Source organism: Ursus maritimus, unplaced genomic scaffold (assembly GCF_017311325.1).
Source record: "Ursus maritimus isolate PB19 unplaced genomic scaffold, ASM1731132v1 scaffold_8, whole genome shotgun sequence".
Classification (NCBI taxonomy): domain Eukaryota; kingdom Metazoa; phylum Chordata; class Mammalia; order Carnivora; family Ursidae; genus Ursus; species Ursus maritimus.
The window spans coordinates 71,402,596-71,426,731 of record NW_024426996.1 but is presented as its reverse complement, the minus strand read 5'-3'; the positions used below and the strand labels follow the sequence as shown (position 1 = coordinate 71,426,731).

Here is a 24,136-nt window from a genome sequence, read left to right as displayed (position 1 = left end):
ACGTCTACTCTCAGTGAGAACTAGAGCTTCTTATTTCTGATCCTCTCCAGCTATCTGCTACAGTAAACAGCTTGTTTCTGGGTAGTCTTCCCACGCACATACCAGTTTAGGTTTCAGTGTTGTCAGTGATTTCTCTGGTCTACAAAGGCAGTTAACCACTCAACCATTCATGTTCACAGCTTCCAAAAATATGTTGACGTAGTTCTTCTGTGATCCTGTCTCATTTTCTTTGTCCTGATGAAGTTATGCCTCTTTAAAACTTCTGTACAGTTGTTTTAGGACTTTCAGAAAGCAGCAAAGATGCACACATGCACTCAGACCACCATGTGCAATTGGAAATCTCTGTAATTCCTAGTCTACATATCTCTTTAGTGAAGCCTCCCTAACACTCCTAGTCACTAGTAGATTACTTCGTTAAAGATTGTTCAAGAATCATATTCCTTTTTAAATGGAGTACCTTGCTCATTTATTTTTGATTCAGTAGGTTTTTTTTCAACGTGTGTCTCTCTCACATGATACTGTGTCGTGGGAGCAATGAACACCTCTGTTTTTGCTGTATCTTGAATCAGCATTTATTGTAGTACCAAACAAATGGAAAGGGCTCAATAAATTATTGGTTGAATGATTAAACATTTTTCTATCGTAATTCTTATTTTTCATCAGTATTTATTTAGAACTTCTAAAAAATATTTACATGCATTTAAAATAGCTTGTGTAACCATTCCCCTACAGTTGGAAATTTAGGTATTTCAAATTTTTAAATAAAAATCAGTCAGCCTTTTTTGTGTTTATTTCCAAAAATAGACTTAATACAATTGTTTCTGAGGCTCCACACACATATTGCCAACTTATTTTTAAGTTTTATGCCAGCTTACACTGCCACTGGCAGTGCGTGACTGCCCATTTGTTATTCTTAATATTATTTTCATTCATAAAAGTATCACAGTTTAAACTTTTGCAACCATTAGTTCAACTTGATTTTAATATTATTGCATATATCTTAATTAATACCAGTTTTGTTGTAATAACTTGATAGTGATACATTATCTTAGCAGATGATTAATGACTTAAGTTTAGTCTTTTGTTGTTGTCATTCTTTTGTGGTAATACTTTACTTGAAACAAACCTTTTGAAATTCTATATTCCTTGGTGTTTCTTGGTATGTTTTCTAGTATTGATTGGATAAAAGTTTTAAAAGTTGTAAATGATTCAATGAAAAAAATTTATGATAGGACCCTGCTTTAAGAGTGAGTTAACTAGATTAATTTTCCTGGAAACTCACTTCAATTGATGGCTTTTATTAAGGAATGATTCTTTTGCTCTCTTGGGATCTGGTACTTTGGACCTAAGGGTCTTTTCTGCATTTGTATGATCTTATTCTTAGGCTTTTATGAGGCAGGCATTGAGATTTGGGAGCGAGGTCAGGAATGACTGTCCTGCCCCTTGGATCTGAACAGAGATTGAAGTTATTCAAGGTTGTCATGTAATGACCACATTCTAAGTGGATTTTACCAGACTTCCTGTGAACCATTTTCTAACTAGATTTAGAAATAAAGGTAAAACATAGAAAATGAAAAAATATTAGAAGAGACAACCAAACCAGTGGAAGCAATGCTTTATATTTAAAGGGTATAAGAAGGAAGTATTAGATCTTTTCATTTGTATAACTTGTTCATGTGTATAATAAATACACATATGCATACAATATAAAACATATGATACATATCATGTCTTGATACATGCCAAACACTGCTCTGAGGACTCTACATGTATGTATTAGTGTATGTCATTCTCACAGCTAAGATGTAGATATTTACTCTTATTTTACAGTTGGGTGACTATGGTGGCTTACTAACAGTAATTGTCCAAGTTTCAGTGCTGCTAAGTGGTTGGACTCCTGAGTTTGTGCTTTTAACTGCTGTACCATACTGCCTCTCTTATTATTTGGTTTAATATTCTAACCTAGTATCATTATAATTCTAATATGTGATTTAGTTATTTTTGTTGTTAAAAGGAGTTGGCAGAATGTGTGACATTGTTCTTTAGTAATTTTATCATCACTAATGAGGAATGGGTTGGCATCATTAACTGTGAATATTGGGACTTTAGAGGTCATGTTTTAAATGTATTCATTAAAACAAGATATTTATGGAGAAGGGAAAAATTTATCTTGACAAAGGGAAAAAAGGAAGACTCGTCTTCCTCCCTCTCCTTACCATTCTTAAGGAGTTTAGAAATGAACTAATAAAAACTTACTCTGTGATTTTTTTCATTTACTGAGAGAATGTTCTTGCTATGCCCCACATACAAACACATATTTTGATTGAGCTCATGAGTCACATAATACAGTGAGATATTTCATTCATCTACTTAACAAATACTTAAGGGCCTATTATGTACTAGGCTCTGTTTTAGATGCTAGAAATAACAGAGAATAAAAAAGACAAAGTCCTTTCCTCGTGGCTCTTCTGTTTTAATGAAGGATGGAGACAAAAAGAGCCAGTGCTATGAAGAAAAAAATAGTGTCAAGGGGATAGAGAAAGAAAGAAGCTGCTATTTTAGAATGTCCTCTGATGGCATCTCCTAAAACACCTAAATGAAGCAAGAGAGGTACAGCTTTGGTCATATCTGGGCAAATGCATTTTAAATAGAAGAGGAAATAGATCGTAAAATGGGAATATGCCTGGCAAGTTTGAGTAATAGCAAAGAGGCCAGCGTGGTTGGAATGGTAGAGGGTGAGGGGCCGGTGTGGGAGGGCTTTGAGCAATAGAGGAACATGAACTGATTTAGATTTTAAAAGGATCACGCGGGCTGCTGATCGGAGACTAGACTGTCAGGTTATTCTAGTACTCTGAAGAGATAGGGATGGCTTGGGCTGGGGAAGCCAAGAAGGAGCTGAGGAAGAGCAATCAGATCTAGGTGTGTGTTTATAATAGAGCAGTCAGGATTTGTTGACAGATTTGTACACAGATTACACAGAATGAAGTGTAGAGGTAACCCAGGGTTTGGGGATGAGCATTCATATGGAACGAAGACAGTGCTCTGTGCTACTCCGGGGAAGTATGGGGTGAGAGGTTGCAGTTGGAAATAGAAATGTGGGAGTCATCTGCTTAGAGATGATGTATGAAGCTTTGGTAGTAGATAACATCACCTAGGGAGGTGGTATAGAAAGAGAAGTCCGAGGAGTGAATACTGAGGCCTCAGCATTTAAAAGTTGAGGAGGAAGACACAGCAAAGAGGATTTCAGGAGTAGCTAATGAGAGCAAACCAAGAGTGTGTGGTATCTGGGAAGGGAAATATGATGCTTTAGCAAATGGGGAACTAGAGCTTGTTACCGGAGGCTTTCAGCTTGATCCTACACAAACATTAAGAGATGTTGGGAAAGTGATTGCTTCATTTTATCCTTTCTGATTCACATTTCTGCAATTGTAAACAAGTATGTTTAAAACTGAAGAGAAGTGATGTGTCTGTATTTTATCATCTCTATTTTATAAGTACTTTTTATTGAGAGTAAGTGGGTAATTTGGAGAAGGAACTTAAATATATATGAAATAGTCTTTAATGCTGGCTTAAGTTATTACATGTCTTTAATACTGTTTTATGTTTTAGTAATTGGTACTTCATCTGTATAAGAGATAAGTTGAATGCAGTTGTCATATTCCTGTGTTTTTTGCTGCTTGAATATATATTTAAAATGGCCAACATGGATTGCCTCTTTTATATGTATTATACAGATAATTACAATCAGACCAATAAGACAAATTTTAAGATACTGTAGGTCCTCTAGTTATTCACTGACACCTAAGAATAAATATATATTTTTCGAAATTATCTATTTTTAAATTTTGTAGTATCAATGTAAAAGAAGTGCCAAGAGTAGCAGATACCCATTAATTATAGATATATTAAAACCATCATGAAAATATTATATCATATTTTCACAATAATAAATAATAATCTGGTTACCTAAAATTCAGTTTGCACAAATTTAGACTAGAGGGCTTTATTTGTAAGGATAGGTTCTTCAGGCACGACAGAAAACACATAAGCAGTTTAAACAAGATAGTTTTTTTTCTCTTACAAAAACACAACACCGTAGAAGTGGTGTGGTGATGTTCATGCATCCAGGTGCCTGTCTTTTGGTTCTCCTGTCCTTAGCACCCAGCTGTGGTCTCATAATGTAATATGGCTGATTCAGGTTAGCCATCACATCTGCATCCCAGCAGGCAGGAAAAAAAAAAATCTTCCCTTTTAGGGATACTTCCCAGAAATTGCACACACCAGCTTTGTTTTACATCCCATTGGCCAGGTCTTAGTCCCATGCGCACACTTTAACTACAGGGGATACTGGGAAATTTAGCTTTTTTTTTTTTTTACTCTGGGCAGCCCTGTGCCTTGGTAGGATTTGGGGGTCCTGTTATTGACGTGTACAGGGGTTAGTGTACAACTGGCAGTCTCTGTGCCACAGGGCTTTTAGACAAGAGGGAGAAACTGGTTTTTATAGCAATGTGATTTTTTTTCTGTATTAAAGTTACCTAATATACTACATAGTCACTCGGTGAATACTTTTAATGTATTTAGGATAGGAATTTGCCCTATAACCAGCCATACATACCTTTCTTATATTATTTTATCAACTGGGAAGTCATTATAAGATCATGATTAAGAGCACAGAGACACTCTGCCCAGGGTCATGTCTTGCCAGTGCTATGTGCCAGCGGTGTAACCTTGAGCGAATTTTGTAACCTTTTGTGGCACAGTGTCTTCACCTTCAGAGGAGAAGATAAAGTACCTAGTTCATAGGATCGCCGTAAGGGTTAAGTAATTGGTTGTAAAGAACTTAGAAAAGCTTTTAGCACGGAGTAAGCCTTCAAATTTTAGTTATTTCTATAAATTATCATGTTCTTAGTGAAAGTAATTTTAATACTATCCCAGGTAAAACAGAACTGTAAAAGTTACGTCTCTTAAGACATACTGATATTTTGCTGTGGTAGAGGAAAAGGGATTGGGTAATTGAAAAATGAGTCTGAGTTTGCTTATTTCATTTTGGAGTATTTGATTAGTTATATTGAGAGATTTTCCTATTTGGAGAACTGTATTTTAGAACATATATACAAATATACATCCTGCAAATAAGTATCTACCTTGTGAACTTTTTACATCAGGTGTGCCTTTTAAGTCCATTCAGAGCCAGGAAGTCAAAAGACTATTAGCAATGAAAATATCTTATTTCTGTCTTGCGGTCGGTAAAGCAAACAGTGAACCTGTTAGATGATTACATGGCAGTTGAAAGTTGAGTGTCTTTTGAAATGGAACCAGGCTTAAGGCTTTGCTCAGTTTACTTCTCTAGCAGGTCTTGCCTGAGTGTCTGGTTGGTTAAATACTCCTTTGTTTTTTATATAGCATACTGTACATGATTCTTTTAACACTTGGCAGATTTTATTGAAGTTGTTTCTTCCTGTCTTTCGTACCATATCATAAGCAGATACTCACTCGTGGTTGTGTCCTCAGCATCCTACACACTGTCGTGTACAAGACTTAATGAATTTGTTATACTAGATATAGCAATACAGGCTAACACTTCCCTAGAGGTCTTGCTTTTCCATCTCAAGTCAAAAATAACAGTAATTTTTCACAGCCTTATATTGCTCTCTAAATTTGGTCATCTGCCACAAGATGTTTAGAAATAGGCATATTTCCAAAATAAGCTATGATAGTTCAGACAAAGTAAAGCTCCGTGCTATTGAAATCCAGTTTAGAAAAGGTCTGCTTTCTGTTTGTATCTTGTACCTTTTGTACATGCTATCTTCTTTCTCACTCCATACTAAGGTACTGCAACAATAAACTTATTTGCATGTTTTTAGAGTGTTATGGCTTTATTAGTTTAACTGAAGTCATGCTGCATGAAATGCAGAAGTAAATAAGAGGTGGTCAATTGTCTTTTGAAGGACAGTAACGTTTGTTTTGTTTCACCGCATCAAGTCTGAATCTGCTACAGTTAAATCAGAGCCCAGATGAAGAGAGTGTGTGTGTGTATCTATATCGCTAATATATATATTTTAATGACAGAATTGGATTATCTCCTTCATTGGAAGATGATTGAATTCTTTAGCTTCATAATTGAAACAAAACCCGACAGACAGTCTGTGTTTTGCATGGGATGTTTGGGTGTAATACAGGGCGTTCCAGTCTAGAGTGCTTGCTGAGGTGGTTGAGGTAGATGCAGTTAATCTGTGCTCCTTATTAACCATGTCAGATTCATTCGGGTATTTATTGGTCACTATTCTGGCAGCATCGCATCCCAAACTGTCAGAGAGTCTTTAAAGGTCTGTGCTGAAAGCTGCTGACGTGCCATCGCACAGACATTTAATTTTAGTCGTTTTCTCAGTAGATTTTAATGAACCTTTCTAATAGTCCATCTGAGATTCAGGCATTAGAGGAAAATCCTCTATTTTAATGGGCTAAAAACAATGATCACCCTCGATGTTGGCATGTAATCAAACAAGCGTTATGATGTAGAAATGCTGAATGAGCCCTGCAGTATGTTCAGACGTACCTTTTCTTCTTCTCCACAGCAGTCTGCAGTACTGCTGTCCCTTCTGCATGCATTAAGTGCCAAACTCTTGAATGAAGAATGGCTCAAAGGAAATACTAGGCTACTTTGCCTTAAGCTTTAATATTTTCCGTTTTTAATTTTTAGATCAGTTGTAAACTTTGAACAGATTAAATTTGCAATATCACTTGTAATAATATGTTGAAGACTTTTTATCAAACGTCCTTATTTAAATACAACTATATATGAAATTATATTGATTAAATGGCAAGTTGTGATGAGTTTTGGTACTCATTTTTTATTTTAATATTTTAGTTGTCTTTTGGTTAGGAATATAAGTTCCTTTTCTTCAGATTTTATTTTTGGAAAAAGAAAGCTGTGGAGAGAATTATAAGCAGTTTTGAAAAGATTAAAAAATGTTTACATCCTATTTTAAGTTGGGAGGACTAGGATACCTACATTGTTTTTACATCTCAAAAAACAAATAGCCTTTATTCTCCAGGCATTGCTTCTGAGTCACTTTGTGCTCTTATGACCTGGGAACTAAGGTTAGCTGTTTTGTGTTATGCTTTCAAATTTCAAAGATGATTTCGGTTAATATGTTTTGAGTTAAGAAATTTTTTTTAATTTAAGAAATATACCATGTTCAGTAATTTCCTCCCTATCCCACTTCCCTTTTCTTGCTTTTTAAGTAGCTCCATAATCTTCAAACTTCCCTTTCCTGTCTTTTTAAAGGTCGATTGAGCTATCCACATCCAGGAACTGATAATCTGTTGATGTTAAATGGTAAGTTTTATAAAAACATTTTATGTTTCCAATTTAACTCATGTAAATAAATATGATTGAGAACATAGTTCTCTATACCTTCCCCATACACAGAAGTTAATTATTTTATAAGTATAAAAATAAAGCTACAACTTCTGTACAGAAAGCAGAATTATGAATTTGAATATATTCTGGCTGTCAAAGCAGTCATTGTAGTGTATTTGTGACAGTGTGATTTAATTCATTGATCACAGACTTTGGAGAGAGTCCTGAGTATGAATACTGGGTTTCTAATTTATGGTGAGACCTTGTTCAGTAACTTCTGTGAGCCTTAGTTTCCATCTATGAAATGGGAATAACAATCTCAAGGTTTATTATGAGAATTAAATGAGATGATGTTTGTAAAGTGCATAGAACTTGTTACTTAGTATAGTACTTGTGCTTATGTTAATCAAAGAATGAATATGCTAGTGATTCTGTGTAAATATGGTGCTCACACTAACTTAATTTATTCTAACTAGAAAGTTACACAGTGAACTTCACCAGAGTTAGAAACAGGATAAATAAACTTTCATTAAAGTTTGTTTTCTTTCTGTTGGACAAACATTGTATTCAGAGTCACAGTACTTAGCACATCCATGATTGTGGGAGTGGACATGGAGGATGAAAATATCCTTCACAAAGGTATTTTTAAATCAGAGGGTGGATGAAGAGAGGGAAGTAGGAAGAAGGAAGAGTAGAGATAGTACTTACTTTAAAATACATAATTATATAATTAGAATGGCTTGGCTCTTCTATTTTAACTAAAGCTTTGTTGAGAACAGATGGCAGTGAAGTTGGGGAATAAAGTCTAAAAAAAAAAGGCCAGTATAAAGCTCGATCATGTGAACTAATACTAAGTAAAGACTGTAGTGACGGAAAAGTGGGAATAAAGTCCGGGCCACCTGGGAGATTGTCAAGAGAGGTAGGACTTTTGGAATGAGAGAAAAATGGAAGAAGCAGTGTCTGGTGATGTGATTGACTGGTTCATTTAACATTGGACTGTTATATATTGAGTTGTCCACCACACACCAGCTTAGTCTAAGCACAGGGTTATCTGTTAGGATCTTGAAGAATGGTTAGAGGTTGAATTGTCAAGGTTCTCACCCTGGGACCTGACTGTGCTCTCTGGCTGAGGCCATGTCTGGGCGAGACCTTACAATAGTCCAGCAGGCCACGTGCATGAATTCAGTGAATTATAGTGCTTACGTAGTCTTTGACCAGAAAGGTACTAGAAATCACATTCCAGGACTTCTTCAATTAACTTTCCTTCTACCATGGAATTAAAAAAAAATATATGCCATTTCAATAGCTGGTCTCTGAACTCTAAATCTGTTACTAAAACTCACAGTGTTGAAATTGAGTTTACAAACTGCATATAGATCATAATTTTTATTTTCATTATGAGATTTATAAAATAATGATGGGTTTAGGTAACAATAAACTATTTATGTATTTATCCTGACTTCCTTAAATAATTTTCTTTCTAGACATTCTATGTGATAAAGATCATTCACATTTCTATTGTAACTTCTAAAAAAAGCAATTCAGTGGAAAAAATAGAATGTGTGTATTTCTCATACTCTGTTAAGATCCATTTGAAGGAAGGTACTGTATGAGACAGTTTGTTAGATCATTCACAGATGTTCTGAGATTTCTTTATGCATAGTATACTAGGGCGATTCAGAAGTATATTGTAATCACAATAGAATACATCAGTTATATGTGAGCAAAGAATTTAGGAGCTGCACTGTTTTTACAACTTACATTTTTGGCCACATTAAACATTATTATTATTATATTTTAAAGATTTTATTTATTTACTTAGAGAGCATGAGCTGGGGGGGAGGGTAGAGGGAGGGGAACAAGCAGACTCCCTTCTGAACAGGAGTCACATGCAGGGCTCATCCCAGGACCCTGACATCATGACTTAAGCTAAAGGCTAGAGTCAGACACTTAGCCGAGGTGCCCCATGGTTGCATTAAATATTATTAAATTAATTGATTTCATCAGTTGTCTGAAGCCTTCATAAATAGCCTAGATGTTAGGTTAGAAGTATTTTAGCACATAGTAGACAAAAGAATATTTTATTTTAGGCAAGAGTTGAATCTTGTGGACAAATCTGCTTTTTTGTTATGTGAGCACTCTTCATAGCCTGCCACTCTACTCTAGGGCCACATTACATACTCAATACAGTAAGCTGTCCTGGATATTTTTAACTTTTCCTCGCAAGGGACTAGGAGAGAGAAAAGGTAATGAAACCAGGACATCAAAATGTGTTTAGGTCAGTAAGGACAGTTCAAGAGAAAAAAATTATTTTGCTCATTTGGGATCATTGTTAAGGGGGAAGCAGGAATCAGGATATTGGGTATATTTATAGGGTAAAGAGATATTTGAATATTAAGGATGTAAGTAATTTTTTTGTAGACATCTAAGTTATTGAAGAGAGAAGTAAGCAAATGGCAATAAAAACTAAGGGGAAATTTTCCTTGAGCTGCTTTTAATTCTTGTAATTTAGCTATACTCCTAGCATATTGTCTCCCTAGGAAATATGGGAATTAAGTGTTATCAATACCAAGCCTTTGCCTATACTAAGCTATTATTAAATATTACTGATGAAAGAAATTACAGATTCTCAATACATAGACTTTTTAAATTATTAATTTTTAGTATGTCACAGATTTAAACTCACTATTAGCAATTGATTAAGTTGTATTACTTAACCAACAAGCATAACTAATATTATTGACTTTGAAAATCAATATTTGGTAATAAATTATACATCAGTATTTTTTGTGGTGATTTAGCAATAGTTAACAGTAGTTGGGCACGTGATCTGATGAGCATTGGGTGTTATACACCACTAATGAATCATTGAACAGTATATCAAAAACTAAAGATGTACTATATGTTGGGTAATTGAACTTAAAAACAGAACAAAACAAAGCAGTCATTGGTACCACAGACTCTGGAGGTAGATTATCTGGGTTTAAACCCAACTTCGCTATTTCTATTTCTAGCTGTGTGACCTTGGACGGTTTACCTAACTTCAGTTTGACTCAGGTTCTTTTATGTCAGAAGTAGACAAAATGCTGCCTGCCTCAGGGGGATTGTTTTGAGAAGTGAGGGAATTCATTCATGTAAAGTGTTTAGAACAGGTCCTATAAGTAAGAGTTAGCTATGGCAGTGGGTGATGATGAAAGGTGACAAAATGACTTTGAAAGAATACATTCATGTTCTCTGAATAGATGAAAGTGTTGGAGAATATAAAATTAAAAAAAGATGGAACCAATGTTTTCAAGTATTTGAAGAAAGTTAGGTATAGTGACCAAAGAAGGTTTGTTTTATGTTATTGCAGGAAGCCAAACCAGAACCATTTGGAAGGAGCTATAATTGGAACAAAATTTGGGTCAAAAGCGAAATGACTCTCTTGGGCAGTGTTTCTTAAAGTATGGTGTGCATGTCCCTTATGGTACCCAAGATGACTTTAGTGGTACACAAATGTGTATTAAAATAAATGCATGACTACTACAATTCAGGAACATTCCTTAGAGAAAACAGAACTGGCAGAAATCTGTGATGTTACTAGGCTATTACTAGGTGCTAGGCTTGAGTCCATTTAATAAAAAATAATATATAAATAGTAGTACAGTTGTTATGCAGATAAGGCAAATGTCGTAAAGCTTTCATGATTCTACCTTCCTTGTCAATTGACATTGTAGTTAAACTTTGAACTATTCCTTTAAGAAATAAACAGGGAATGGGGTAAAGGTCAGGAAATTGGTCAGACTAGGTAAAACTGTGCAATACCTCTAGCAAATCCTTAACTTTGAGCCTCTGTTAACTCAAAGAAGAAGAGGTATAATCCCACATCTGTAGGTCTCATGAAGTTGTATAGATTAAAAAAAAATTAACAATAAAAATTGCCAGAGAACTATAACTGCAAGTGGGCTCCTGACACACCATGTTCCTCAATCTAATTAGAAATCAAGTTGAATTGACGGGTGGAGACTGCCACTATTGAATAATATTGTAGAAGAGTCCAAATTTAACATCCGGAAGCACTTTAGGGAAGTCACATTGTATAGGAATGAGTAGATTGTCTAAAAAACAAAAGTACTATCTGAAGTTAGAACGACAGCCTGAATGTTTATATTTGTAAGTGTATAAATCTCACATATTTTATTATCAGTAGGAAAGAACAAAATAAAACAGAGCCACCCTGTTTTTCGTAGTGGTGAGGACCAATTCAAAATGATGTATCATTCAAGTATTTATTTCTATTTGGATCATGTTGTGTTCCTCTCAGCCCTCTCCCAAGGAAAAATAGCTTATATCTTTATTAGACCATACGGCTTTTCAAAAGGAGAAAAGAGAGCAGAAGTATGGGGTGATGCAAGCTAGTTTGAAATTTAAAATTGCTTTGATTAACCACATACAGCCATGTTTGTAATCAAGAGCTTGCTCGACTTTTTGGGAGGAAAGAAGTTATGTTTATTTTTTAACTAAAAAAATCTACTCTGTAATGAAATTGTGTTTCTGAGGGCAGATATTCTAAATGTACTGTATTAAGTCATGAAAATAGGAAACTTGAGTACGTAATCAGTTCTTTTTTATGCTGTTGGAAGTGGAGTAGATAACAGATTTATTTTGGATCTTGAAAAGGATTATAATTTGGGGGTATATTTCTCTCCCTGGTTTTGGCTTTTTAGAGCAAGAAATAAGAATTTCTTTAGTTTCACACCAAGAGAACTTTAACCTAAATATTTCTAGCTAATTTAGTATGTTTACCCATTTTTTCCTCCAGCTGCAGTAATTCATGCACCACAGCTGTAGCTAAGAGCCAGTTGTAAGGGCACAGAGACGCCAAAAAGAGTGTCAGAGTCCTCCTATTTCTTTTTAATGGGTTAGAACCTAAATAAGATTATTGATAACGCAGGACCAAATTAATTGTAAAGTCACTTGTGTAAAAAAGGTCTTTTTTCACAGCCGTCTTGTTATCTCCATGAAAAAAAAAATACTATAATTAAACATACATGCATATATATGTATCCACACACATATATATTTACATATGTATGTTAAATAGCCAGTTCCTTATTTTGAATGAGTTGTACTTTTTTATAATGCTTTATAAACCTTATGTACCTGAAATTTAATATTCTAAATACAGTTTTTATACAAAAATTGCTCACTTTTGTTTCTAAGTCATATTCTAAATGAGTTTGGAGGGGCATATTGTTTAAAGAAGTCTTCTTTAATTAAAACATAATAATAATTTAATGATTTTTTCTTACTGGGGGCTTTTAATAATTCTGAATCTGAGTTACAGAAGAACATACTCCAGAAATTCCCATAAGAACACTGGTAGGAAAGTGAGTATACACACCATTGTTTAGTGTGATGGTAGCAGATTGGTTATTTCCATGACAGCGGATGGGAAATGTTTTACATGGTTTTAGCTTCATGCAGTCAGTTCTATTTTTGGTAATGTAGAGATTTGAAATTTGAGAGTTGTCCAAAAAATAAGTGGAATAGCTCTTTACAGGATTCTAAAATTCCTCAGGTATGAGATAGTTGGAGAAATTTTCTAAATAATATGTTCAAGCGTAGGAATGAGATGAAACCTAAGATGTTATGAACATTTGTACATATTTTGACTATTTTAGTATTGAATAGCCTCAGCAAAGAATATAACAGCTAAGAATATAAACTGGTTATGATGTCTTTAATTTTCTCAATAGGTCAAGAATTATTTGCCATGTCATTACTTCATTATAGTTCATAATTTGACTTTAAACTTGATGAGAATAATTTTATTTGCTTTGTAAATGATCCACCTTCTACCCCCATGAATGAAATCGCATAAAGCAAATTTATACTGGATTAATACCATTTAGATCATGCATAGAGATAAGTAAGGAGCCTAACTCCTAAGACTGGTGCTGTGACTGGGGCCTATTGACCATTTCCACACTTAATACAACTATCAAGACTTCAGTGAATTGATTCCTCCGTGGTCTGTTCTTGTTAGCTCTTTTAAAATTGCTATTAGATTTTCCACAGTTGATCTCCCATCTCTTTGAGATACTGATTTTTTTTAAGGCTTTTTTAAGTGTTGGGAGACTTCCACAGCAAAAATGTTACTTCCACCCCTACCCTTACCCTAAACTAATATATAGGTCTGGTTAGCGATATGTAATATACACAGGTAATGTGCTTATAAGCTGTATGTACACACAAACACACAGGTAAGCTTACATATAAACTAATGTACAGGTCAGTCAGTCTGCTAGGCTGTGAGGTAATTGGAGCTCCCGAAAAGGTTAAATCTACAGTAGTTCTAGCTAAATAAGATAATGGAGGCAGATATGCAAATGAAGTTTGTTTTTTTAATAAAAGACTCCGATGTAAACCTTGTATTTACTGACTTATTTCTTGACTTATTTCTTGAAGTGTAAATGACTAAGGGTTGACAATTTTGTTTTTCCCACTGTTACTATAGGGGAATTAATGCTATATTCCTACGTATGGACATACTTCTTTATTTTAAAGCCTTATATTTTGTAAAACTTCTATAATAGAATATATTTAACGATGTGACATGTTTTCTTTTGATCTTTGCTTTATACTTTGGGGAAACTCTATTTCTAATGACTTTCAATATATATTTTGATTTGAGATGTATTCAGAAGGAAAGTTTCCCACGCCTAAAAAACTCATGAAACTTGGGTTAAGATCTTGATTTTAACACTTGTTTTTTGTTTTGGTACTGCTTTGATTTCATATATTAATTCCAGGGTAAAAATACTCATCATATACTCAGATTTTTAGGGGGAAGAGTTATTTAAAAATATGTTGTGGATTTTATCAAACTGGTTGTTTCTTATGGAGAATAAATTGCAGTATTTTTTCCCCTAAGGAATTATGTAAACTGCTAGTAATGTAGATTGAAATGCCTTTCTGCTTTATACTTTTACAGTATTTAACAAATGTGCTATTCTATGATAATACTAATAATAATTTGTGTCTGAATCTCTCTTACCCCAGAGATAGAGACATAAAAACTTAGCTAGAGATTATAAAACGTACCAAAAGGATTGAAAGCATTGTTAGCTATAGTGTATCATTAGTCATTTCTTCAACTAAGCAAGTCTGAACATGGATTGATTTCTTTACCTTCTGTCTAAGCTCTACAGGCTGCAGAGTATCAGTTTAATATTGTTGTATCTTTTCATTCTTCTCTGTCTTCCAGTACTTTCTTCACACAAGGCTTGGCGTAATGTGAATTGGGTTTGAGTAGCTATTTGTTGGACTGTATCTGCTTTATCACTCTTTATAATTAGGAAAATAAGGATTTAATTCAGGTTGTTTCCATTCATTATTTGGGATGCTGTTTAACTGTAAGGTGTTACATATTACTATACTGATCAGATTAAAGAAATATTTATTCATGAATTTAAGCATGAATGAGAATAAATGGTTTACTTCTTATTAATTTCATTTTTTGTACAGTTCAGTATATGTAATAAAAGTGCTTTGTAAATGGTAAAACACCATACAGATATTATACAGTGACATTGTCCTAGATCTTAAAACAAAGTAGCACTGATTACCAGATGCCCACTTAGCTTTTCATATCACGAATATTTGTATGGGTGGGCTTGTTTTTAGTTCTGACATTTTACAATTTGTCCTTTGTTTACATGCAGCAAGGAGTTATGGGCGAAGACGAGGTAATTCATTTCTGTTTGCTATGGTATAACTGTTTTTAATTGGGTTTTACTGATCAATGCTGTAATTAGCCTAGATTTTTAATGCACTGTCTGAAAACTCACAGAAAAGTTTTATTTTGATTTGCACACTTGTCAAAGTTTTGAATCCTAAATCTTTTAACCTTTAAATCACATTGTCATTCTAATATTGTTATTTAATAAATGTCTTCCTTTTAAACTGTCCAGATTTTAACTGTTTAAAGTAATTTTTATACCTTTTAAAATAAAGCTACTATTTATAGTTTTCTTAAAAAATATGTTTAATAAATTGTAGTGAAGGTGACATGCAGTATGCTTTTTCTACTCTCTAAATCTGTAACTGGTTATCTCTGGTACATCATTTACAACTCTATTAGTTTTATGTCTGATCCAGTTGAAAGTAAATACCAAATAGGCTGTTGTTAACACTAATGTATAGAAATCATGTTGCTGATATTTCTGTGTCTTCTAAGAATATAATGCTTTCTTTCTCCCTCTCTCTACACCACGTAGGCACACTCACACTCATTCACATACTCTCTTTCTCTCCTGCACCAGTCTTCCCCTCTGGGGTCTTGCTATCTTAAGGACAAAATAAGGACCGTGAGAGGCTGGACTACTAAACCTTTCTGGATAGCCGCTGACATGTTCTGGGGCTTAAAACTTGGCTTCTCTTTCTCATGTGCAGACTGGGAGGGAGCAAAGTAGATGGGATGAGAAGAAGCAAAAGTAATTTTATACCACTAGATTATCCTCTGATTGCACAATAATCATGATATTTAAATAGCTGTTTTAAGTACCAAAATGAATAAAAAAGGATTTTCCTTGACCCCTAAAATCTCCCTTGAGCCATGGAGGATAGACAGTAATAATAGTGCCTTTTGATAAATTTTATAAATATGTGCCAGTGCTTCAATTTCTTTTCATGTAGTCATGAGTATGTGCACTTTGAAAACAAACAACCTAAAACTTTCTGCCACCACTGATGACAGAAACAAGTATTATATATTCTTAAGTAGTATTTCCAGTTTTGTATTTCACATTGTCTAAATTTAACTTCATTTTTGGAATCTGGTTTCTTCAAATGCTTGACTGAATCTCTTGGTTCCTTAGTTTTCTGGCTAAAAAAATTACAGGATATAGAAACTCAAAACTCGGAAAACTAAAGCTGAATGACCTTCTAAAGGTTGTTGTTAGCAACTGAGAAGAGGGGGAAACTCTAAACTTTTAGAGTTTCAGTACCTGTTTTCACATCTGTGGACTATGGAGCTTCAATTCTTTTGGAAAAACCCACTTATCAGGCTGTGATTTTTAGGTATTTTTGAAACTCTAGAGAAGTTTAATTTAGGATCTTTTCTTTCTATACATTTTTCATTTTTTAACCATAGTAATTTATGTTTAATCTAATTTGGCATACTCCAGCATAAATATTACAATCTAGGAAGTTCTTAGGAGCACAGTATCAGACAGTCATGTTGTTGTTTATCTTCTTTTATCTCAATTCAATAATTATAGACTACGATTATGATATCAAGAAAAAGCAAAATTTTCTCCTTTCAGGTGGGAACTTACTACTACTCTTTATGGCTCCCCAGAGGATAGAGATAAAAACTTCAGAGCTGCCTGCCAGCTTTGGAAGAAAGAAGACTCACATGGTTTTAAGGCTTCTGGAGAAGCTTTCTTTAGGACAGAACTGATAGTTGTCACACTTACTTGGCTTAACATTAAGGGGTAACACCTGAATTTCCCTTTCAAATTATATGGCATTAGTAGTTTTTCAGTTGGTCCTCTGTGAATAGTCGGAGTCTGCTTTTAAAATTTCAATTTTGATGGCCATATGAAAAATATACCCATTAGAAATACTTATTGAGAGGTTTTATTTGAATTTGAAAGTACTTTGACACAGTAATAAAACATTAAAAGAAAGAAAGAAAGAGAGAAAGAAAGAAAAGAAAGAAAGAAAAAGAAACAAACCCACACACATACCAAAGGAATGACTCAGAAAGGACTTGAAGTAGCCTGGCTCTCTTGCTATTTTCTACTCATTTTTTCCTTTTTCTATGCTAGATACAATATCATTATCACACTGATAACCTTTAACTACCAAGATCCCCCTTGTGTGGGCCTCATGTTTAACATTTGGTCCATCAGAGGAACTGCATTAACTAATTTTATTTAATCATTTTCTTTTCTAAAAAATAAAAAAAGTCTGATACATATCAGATCTACTGCTCATGTGGGATGTGTCACAATGAGTTGATATAATTCTTACCAAAAATAAGACATTGCTCTTTACCAGTGCAGCGGTGGGTGAACAGTATTGTTTTCACAAGGCATTTCGACCTTGTAGAGCAGTTTAGGAAGAATTATTTGTTCTTTCTTGCCACCTTTGACTCACCTTTAAACCCAGGCATAGAGGAGCTGTTTTCATTTAAAAGATTTCCCACTTGACTGCCGTCAAACCAAATTACTACCAAAATGACTTTATATATTTTAATTTCCTTAATAATGTCAAGAAGAACTTTAAATCAAATTGGCTCTAGTTATTAATATATAAAATATACTTTAGGAATATTCAAAATGTAATTATACTGGAAGTAATTAAGAAAGAGCAAATATTTCTTTCTGCCCCAAGTCCTATGTATCTCTATACTCTGAGAGCCATAAAAAGTTCTACTTCAGGGGCGCCTGGGTGGCACAGCGGTTACGCGTCTGCCTTCGGCTCAGGGCGTGATCCCAGGGTTTTGGGTTCGAGCCCCACATCAGGCTCCTCCGCTATGAGCCTGCTTCTTCCTCTCCCACTCCCCCTGCTTGTGTTCCCTCTCTCGCTAGCTGTCTCTCTCTGTGTCAAATAAATAAGTAAAATCTTTAAAAAAAAAAAAAAAAAAAAAAAGTTCTACTTCAGAGCTGTCTGGGGATCAGGATCAGGGAGGAGGAAGGTAAGAGTGAACAACACTGGTCTGGGGTTGGGTTAGGGTAGGAGTGTGAAGGGAGATGTAAAATGTAATTTAAATTCTCTCTCTCCACCTCAAATATTTTTATATTGCAATCTATCCCTTTAATAAAGGATTAAAGGGCTACTGTGCTCCCAAAGGAACAAAAATATATAGGATATTTTAAGTAATAGAGCCTATTTTAGTTGATAGGGCTAAACATCACAATGCAGTCTGTTCTAGCAGGTAATCCCAAAGCTTGAGTTAATAGATTGTATATGGAACGAAATAGGAGAAAGGATTTTAAAAGGGAATGAAATTATGGAAATTCAGTTAGAGAGGTTGGATTTAGTGTAACCATTCAGATTTATGCAATGTAATAAACAAGGAATATTAATAATACAGTATACCATGTATTGCTTTAAAATTGACCCAGCATTCTGATTTGGTTAGATTTGATTCAAATTTGTTTAACTCTTAGTCTTGTAAAGTAGCCAGAGTACACCCCCTAAATATCACCACTATCAAATACTTTTATGATGAAATCAAGGCTGAGATTCTTCTTCTTTGAGAAATACTTTTGATAACTGTCAGAGAATAGGCAAAATCTACAAAGCATGAAAAAAAGCCAGAGTAATACTGGAAGACAGAGGTCAGCAAACTGTGGCCCACAGGCGAAACTTCCAAACCATAAACAAAGTTTTTTTAGAACACAGCAATGCCCATCCACTTTTTGTCTGGCTGCTTTGGAGCTACAATGATGGCAGAGTTAAGTAGTTACAGCAGTACATACAACAATATGGCCTACAAAAGCCTAAAATATTTACAGAAAAAAATTTGCTTACCCCTCCGCCTTGAAGAGGCCAACTTCTACCTACTCTGTACCCAGCCATACCAGTATCCAAAAGAAACAAAATTTTAGTGAACTTGTCAAATATATTATGTCTAGAAAATAATTTACAAGGACATACTAGGCTATAATTGATTATTAAAATTAAATGTCTTATCCATCCTCTCTGAGAAAAAGATGAACCTATTATTGGGGCAAAATCTTTTTAGGTGGTAAGGGTACCCTATAGCTTCTTCCTCAGTTCTTTGGAAAAGCATACCTTCTTAGTGATTCTACCTGATTAAGTAGGTGGTCTTGAGAGAGTTCAGTCTTGGATCTGTCTCTGTTGTTTTGATAGTTTTTTTGATCTTTTCATATTAGATAAAAATCATGCCATCACATTGGTAGATTTTTCTGCTCCAATAGAGTGACTTTAGGATCTTGGAAGATCTATATTTATATAGTTTTTTTTTTTATTTTTAGGACAACATTTAGTAAATGAAAGTACAGGATAATGCATTGAGATCAAAGAACTATGCTAAGATTCAAATTGTAAATTGCCGAATTTTGTACAAATGTTTTCTTTTCCTTTCCTGCCTCCCCCTTTGGATATGTTGAGAAATTTCCTTAGTCTGGGCTTCCAAAATAAGGTCAAAATCTGATAAGTCAATATAGCTATGATTTGGGCACATTAACATAGCCACCAGTGTAAAGTTAGTAATTGCTTACAACCCCTGTTGTAAGTACATACCTTCCCACACCAGGAAACCAGGTGTCGGGGCCAACTGTCCTGTCATACAAACAGCCTAGTCATAATCTAGTGTCTTGCCCCATCTTCAGTTTCAGAAGCTCATCATGTAACTTTTATTATTGGATGGAGTAAACATTTTTTATGGGAATATAGAAAAGTCTCAAGCATTCTCTAATCCTTGTTATTAAAATATTTTGAAATGAGTAATTAGAATCTTAATTATCCATAACAAACAAGGCTTGTATTTGTGGTAGTGGCTGTTTTCTTACTCTAAAACCTTTGCCAATTTTGTGTTTTGGTAGAAGATATCTTTTTAGTCTTGTTAGAGGACTGTAGATCCTATAATGTTGCCTTCATGTTAGAAGGATTTTGGGTATCTGTTAAAGAGCCCTGGCAACACGGAAGTAATCTTACACTCTTTCATTGGCAGTGATTGGGCAGTCTTCGTTTATCTTTTTTTTTCATCTCTTTCATCTCTCATTCATCTCTTATTACCTCCTCTATAATCTTTATTGTAACTATTTTACCTTCAAAATTTTTATTGTACATTTTAAGTGACTAACTTACTGTGAGGTATTTTACTTGCATTCACAAGTAGGGCTTTTGAGCACATAGTTAAGAATGTCTCCAGTTTTCTATATTTTACCTTGATATGGCCTTTGGAATGTTTCTTTACTCAAGTATCTTCTACCTACAGTGTCCCCTCTTTTTTCTCCTCAACATTTTTCTGTCTAAAACTATCACATTCTTTGTAAATCTCTTAAAGAACTCCTAGTTAGAATCTCACTCTAATCTTGGTTATAACTAATCTCATATTGCATTGTATTAATTTTCATGTTTATATACATGCATGTGTTACAAATGTGTGTATATTTTCACATATATGTTACAAATAAATATGGGTGTATATACATTTTAAGTTAGAATCACTGAAGTAGGAATTCTGTATAACCTTGTTACCTTGTAGTATGATAGAGAATTTTGAGTCAAGATTTTCATAACAACAGCCAGAAAATATAAATGAGGTGTTTGATGTCAAGATCAAATGATGATTTCAAAAAATAGGGGGGAAAAAAAAGCCTTAACCCTTCAAACAATGCAACTGTAATTATAGTTTAAAATTCTTTTGACTGTAGGGCTTGTTAATCAGTATCCGTTGTTGCTGGTTTTAACAGCATGAAAATCTCACCTTTAAGATTATTTGGAGAAAAAAACTTCTAATTATTATGGTAAGAACCTTAGGAACAACCGCATCCAGTTCTTCTTTTAAAAGAAGAAAACATTTGAAAATTTCATAAATAATTGCTTTTGAATACTTATAACTTCAGTCTCAAAGGGAAATTGTAAGATGTTAAGATTGTATAGAAGAGAAATTACTATCTGTAGTTATTTATTTTTTATTAGTGAATAGAATCACTGTGTAAATATACCACAGTTTGTCCCTTTCCCAAATATTGACAGACATTTGAGTTGTTTTCCATTTGGGACCTGTTGTAAATAAAAACTACCATAAATATTTTATTCCCTTTTTCTTTTCTGTGTGTGTGTGTGTGTGTGTGTGTGTGTGTACATAAGCACTCATTTCTCTTAGATGTATAACTAAGAGTGGAGTTGCTAGTTCATAGATTGAATGTATGCTTAACTTTATTAGAAACTACGAACTAGTTTGCCAGTTTTATACTCGAATAGAGTATAAGACTTTGTATTGTTAAGCTTTCTAATTTTACCCATCCTGATAGGCATTAAAGTGACATCTCATTATTCTAATCTGTATCTTCCTGATAACTAAGGGTGATGTTGAAACCTTTTCATAAGCTTATAACCTATCCATTATATTCTTCTATAAAGTTTCAGTACACGTTTTTTGCCCATTTTTAATTCAGTACAAGTCTTTTGTCTGTTTCATTTAAGAGAGTTCTTTATGTATTTTGTCCTACTTTCTAGTAGTTGCTTGCCTTTTCACTTTACGGTCTTTTGATAAGCAACAAAGTATTTAATTCTGATGGAAGTCCAGTTGTTTTCTTTCATCATTAGTGCCTTTTGGTCCTAAGAAATTACTGCCTGTCCCCAGACATCATGAAGAAATTCTAGAAACTTAGCTGTTTTATCCTTTACATTTAAGTCTTGAATTTATTTTTGGTATGGTGTGAGAATAGGAATCAAGGTTCCTTTTTCTCCCCCTCCAGCTGGATATCCATTGGTTCATCACCATTTATTGAAAAAAAAAAAATCTTCCTTTCCACATTGAACTACATAGATAACCTTGAAAAACATCAACTGACTGTAAATTTGGGGTCTCTTCCTGGACTCTATTTTGTTCCAGTTAACTATTTTCCTATCTTAACGTCAGTGTTACATTCTTAATAATCATAGCTAACTAGTAAGTCTTGAAATCTGCTTGTGTAATCCTCTGACTTTATTCTTTTATATGATTTTTAAACTGTTGTGAATCCTTTGATTTATCATAAATTTCAGAATTTCCTTGAGATTTCTAGAAGACAAAATGTGCTTGGATTTTGAATGACATTGTATTAAATTTATAGATAATTTGGAGAGAATTTACATCTCACATGTTGATTTCTTCTCTCTATTCATTTCCTTTAGTCTTGCAGAATTTCTCAGCAAATTTTTGTTTTCAGTGTAAAGGTCTTGCATATCTTTTGTTTAATTTGTTCCTAGTATTTGATGTATTTTGATGACATAAGGAATAGCATTATTTTAATTTTTTTTCCATTAGTACTGTCGTCTAGAAATAAGTTGATTTTTGTAAGTTGACTTTGTATTTGTCCCCTAGCTAAATGCACTTATTTCTAGTAGTTTGAGTCTTGAATTTTCCATATAAAATCATGTTCTTAGCAAGGACAGTTTATTTTTTTCCTTGTGAGTATTTGACACTTTTTTCCCCTCATCTTACTGTACTAGTTCTACCTCCAGTACAATTTGAATAGAAATAAGTGAACGTTCTTCCAAACCTCAGGGAAAAGGCATTTGATAGTTTCTCATTGAAGATGTAAACTCTGGGTTTTTAATGCACTTTATCAGATTGTGGAAGTTCTTGCCTATTCCTAGTTTGCTGGGAGTTTTTAATCATGAATGGCTGTTGAACTTTATCAGATGCATTTCTGACATCTGTGGAAATGATTGTGTGATATTTGTTTCCTTCTGTTAATGTGAATTACAGTAATTGATTTTTTTTTTTTTGCTTTTTTTAATCAAGTCCAAACCAGCAATTTTGGAAAACTTTGTCTTTTGAACAGAGAGACAGAAAAGCAGAATTTTAATCTTATATCAGTATACTTTTATTTTTATTTTTTCCTTTTATTTGTTTAGTTCGTTAGCTCTACACCCAACGTGGGGCTCAAGTTCACAACCCAAGATCAAGAGTGGCACGCTTTACTGACTCAATCAATCTTATATTCCTGGGGGTGAACTCTATTTAATCATGATGTGTTTTCCATTTGTGTATATTTCTAGATTCAACCTGTCAGTATTTTCTTTAGGATTTCTGACTCTATGTTCATAAGGGATATTGACAGGTAGTTTTCTTTTCTTGTAATGTTCATACAAGGTTTTACTATCAGGGTTGCAAAACTAGTTAGGAAGTGTAGCCTTTTATGTACATAGGCTCTGTGTTGGTTGATGTCCCCTTTTCCATTAAGTATTGGTAAATTGAGTTTTTTTTTTCTTGATAAATTTGATAAACTTTGCTTACAGGTATATCAATTTTATAAGCTTTCGAAGAGCCATTTTTTGGCTTTGTTGATTTGCTTTCATGTTATTTTATATGTCATCGATTTTAGTTTTTTATTTCTTTTATCTTACTCTCTTTGTATTTAATTTGCTGTTTTCTCTCTTTTTGTGGCAGAAACTAGGATTATCTAAACATTTCTTCTTTTTCTATATGTATTTTAAAACGATAACTTTTTCTCTTAAGTATGGAAATTTTCCTCTCAGTATATAGCTTTTGTGACCTCCCACAAATTTTATATTGTGTTTTCATTATCATTCAGTTTTAGTCTTTTGAAGTGTAAGAACCTGAAAATACATCCTACTTTCAGAACAAAAAAAAAGAAAGATAATTTAATTTTGGTTGAAAACCGTTGTGTTTTAGTCTAAATCTTTTTATAATACAGTTTTACTTCTCCCGATGTATATAATTTTACATTTATCGCCAGTCATTTTCAGGCACTAAATATATGTGTGTATCATTCTTACAAAGCATGTTTAAAGTGTGCTGCACATAAAAGATGTCATTATTTAGTGGTTCTCCTTTTATAATCATATTAATTTAGGTTATAGGGAAACATAATTGGCAAGATAAAAAGTGATATTTTTGTTGATGTATTCTCAGTTAACTCTTCTTTTAAATGAGTACTTAATTCCATAGTTTTTATGGCTTCTTGAAAGTGGTCATGATTTTCTAGCAATGAAAAAAATTTTGTTTAAAGATTTTATTTATTTGTCCGAGAGAGAGAGTGAGAGAGTGAGTGCACAAGGGCGGGGGGGGGGGGG

The 24,136-nt window shown here is 33.8% G+C and overlaps 1 protein-coding gene across 6 annotated transcripts in view; it reads left to right on the top strand.

Annotated features, from left to right (window-relative positions):
• CPEB2 (cytoplasmic polyadenylation element binding protein 2) overlaps positions 1 to 24,136 on the top strand; it is a 70,104-nt gene that overhangs the window by 23,141 nt on the left and 22,827 nt on the right. For 3 of the 6 annotated variants that reach the window (XM_040625072.1, XM_040625069.1, XM_040625071.1), the window contains 2 exons: positions 7,289 to 7,339; positions 15,070 to 15,093. In XM_040625072.1, coding sequence (XP_040481006.1) covers positions 7,289 to 7,339; positions 15,070 to 15,093 — 75 coding nt within the window. The remainder of the gene's footprint in view (positions 1 to 7,288; positions 7,340 to 15,069; positions 15,094 to 24,136) is intronic. The other 3 variants (XM_040625074.1, XM_040625070.1, XM_040625073.1) reach the window with 1 other exon arrangement.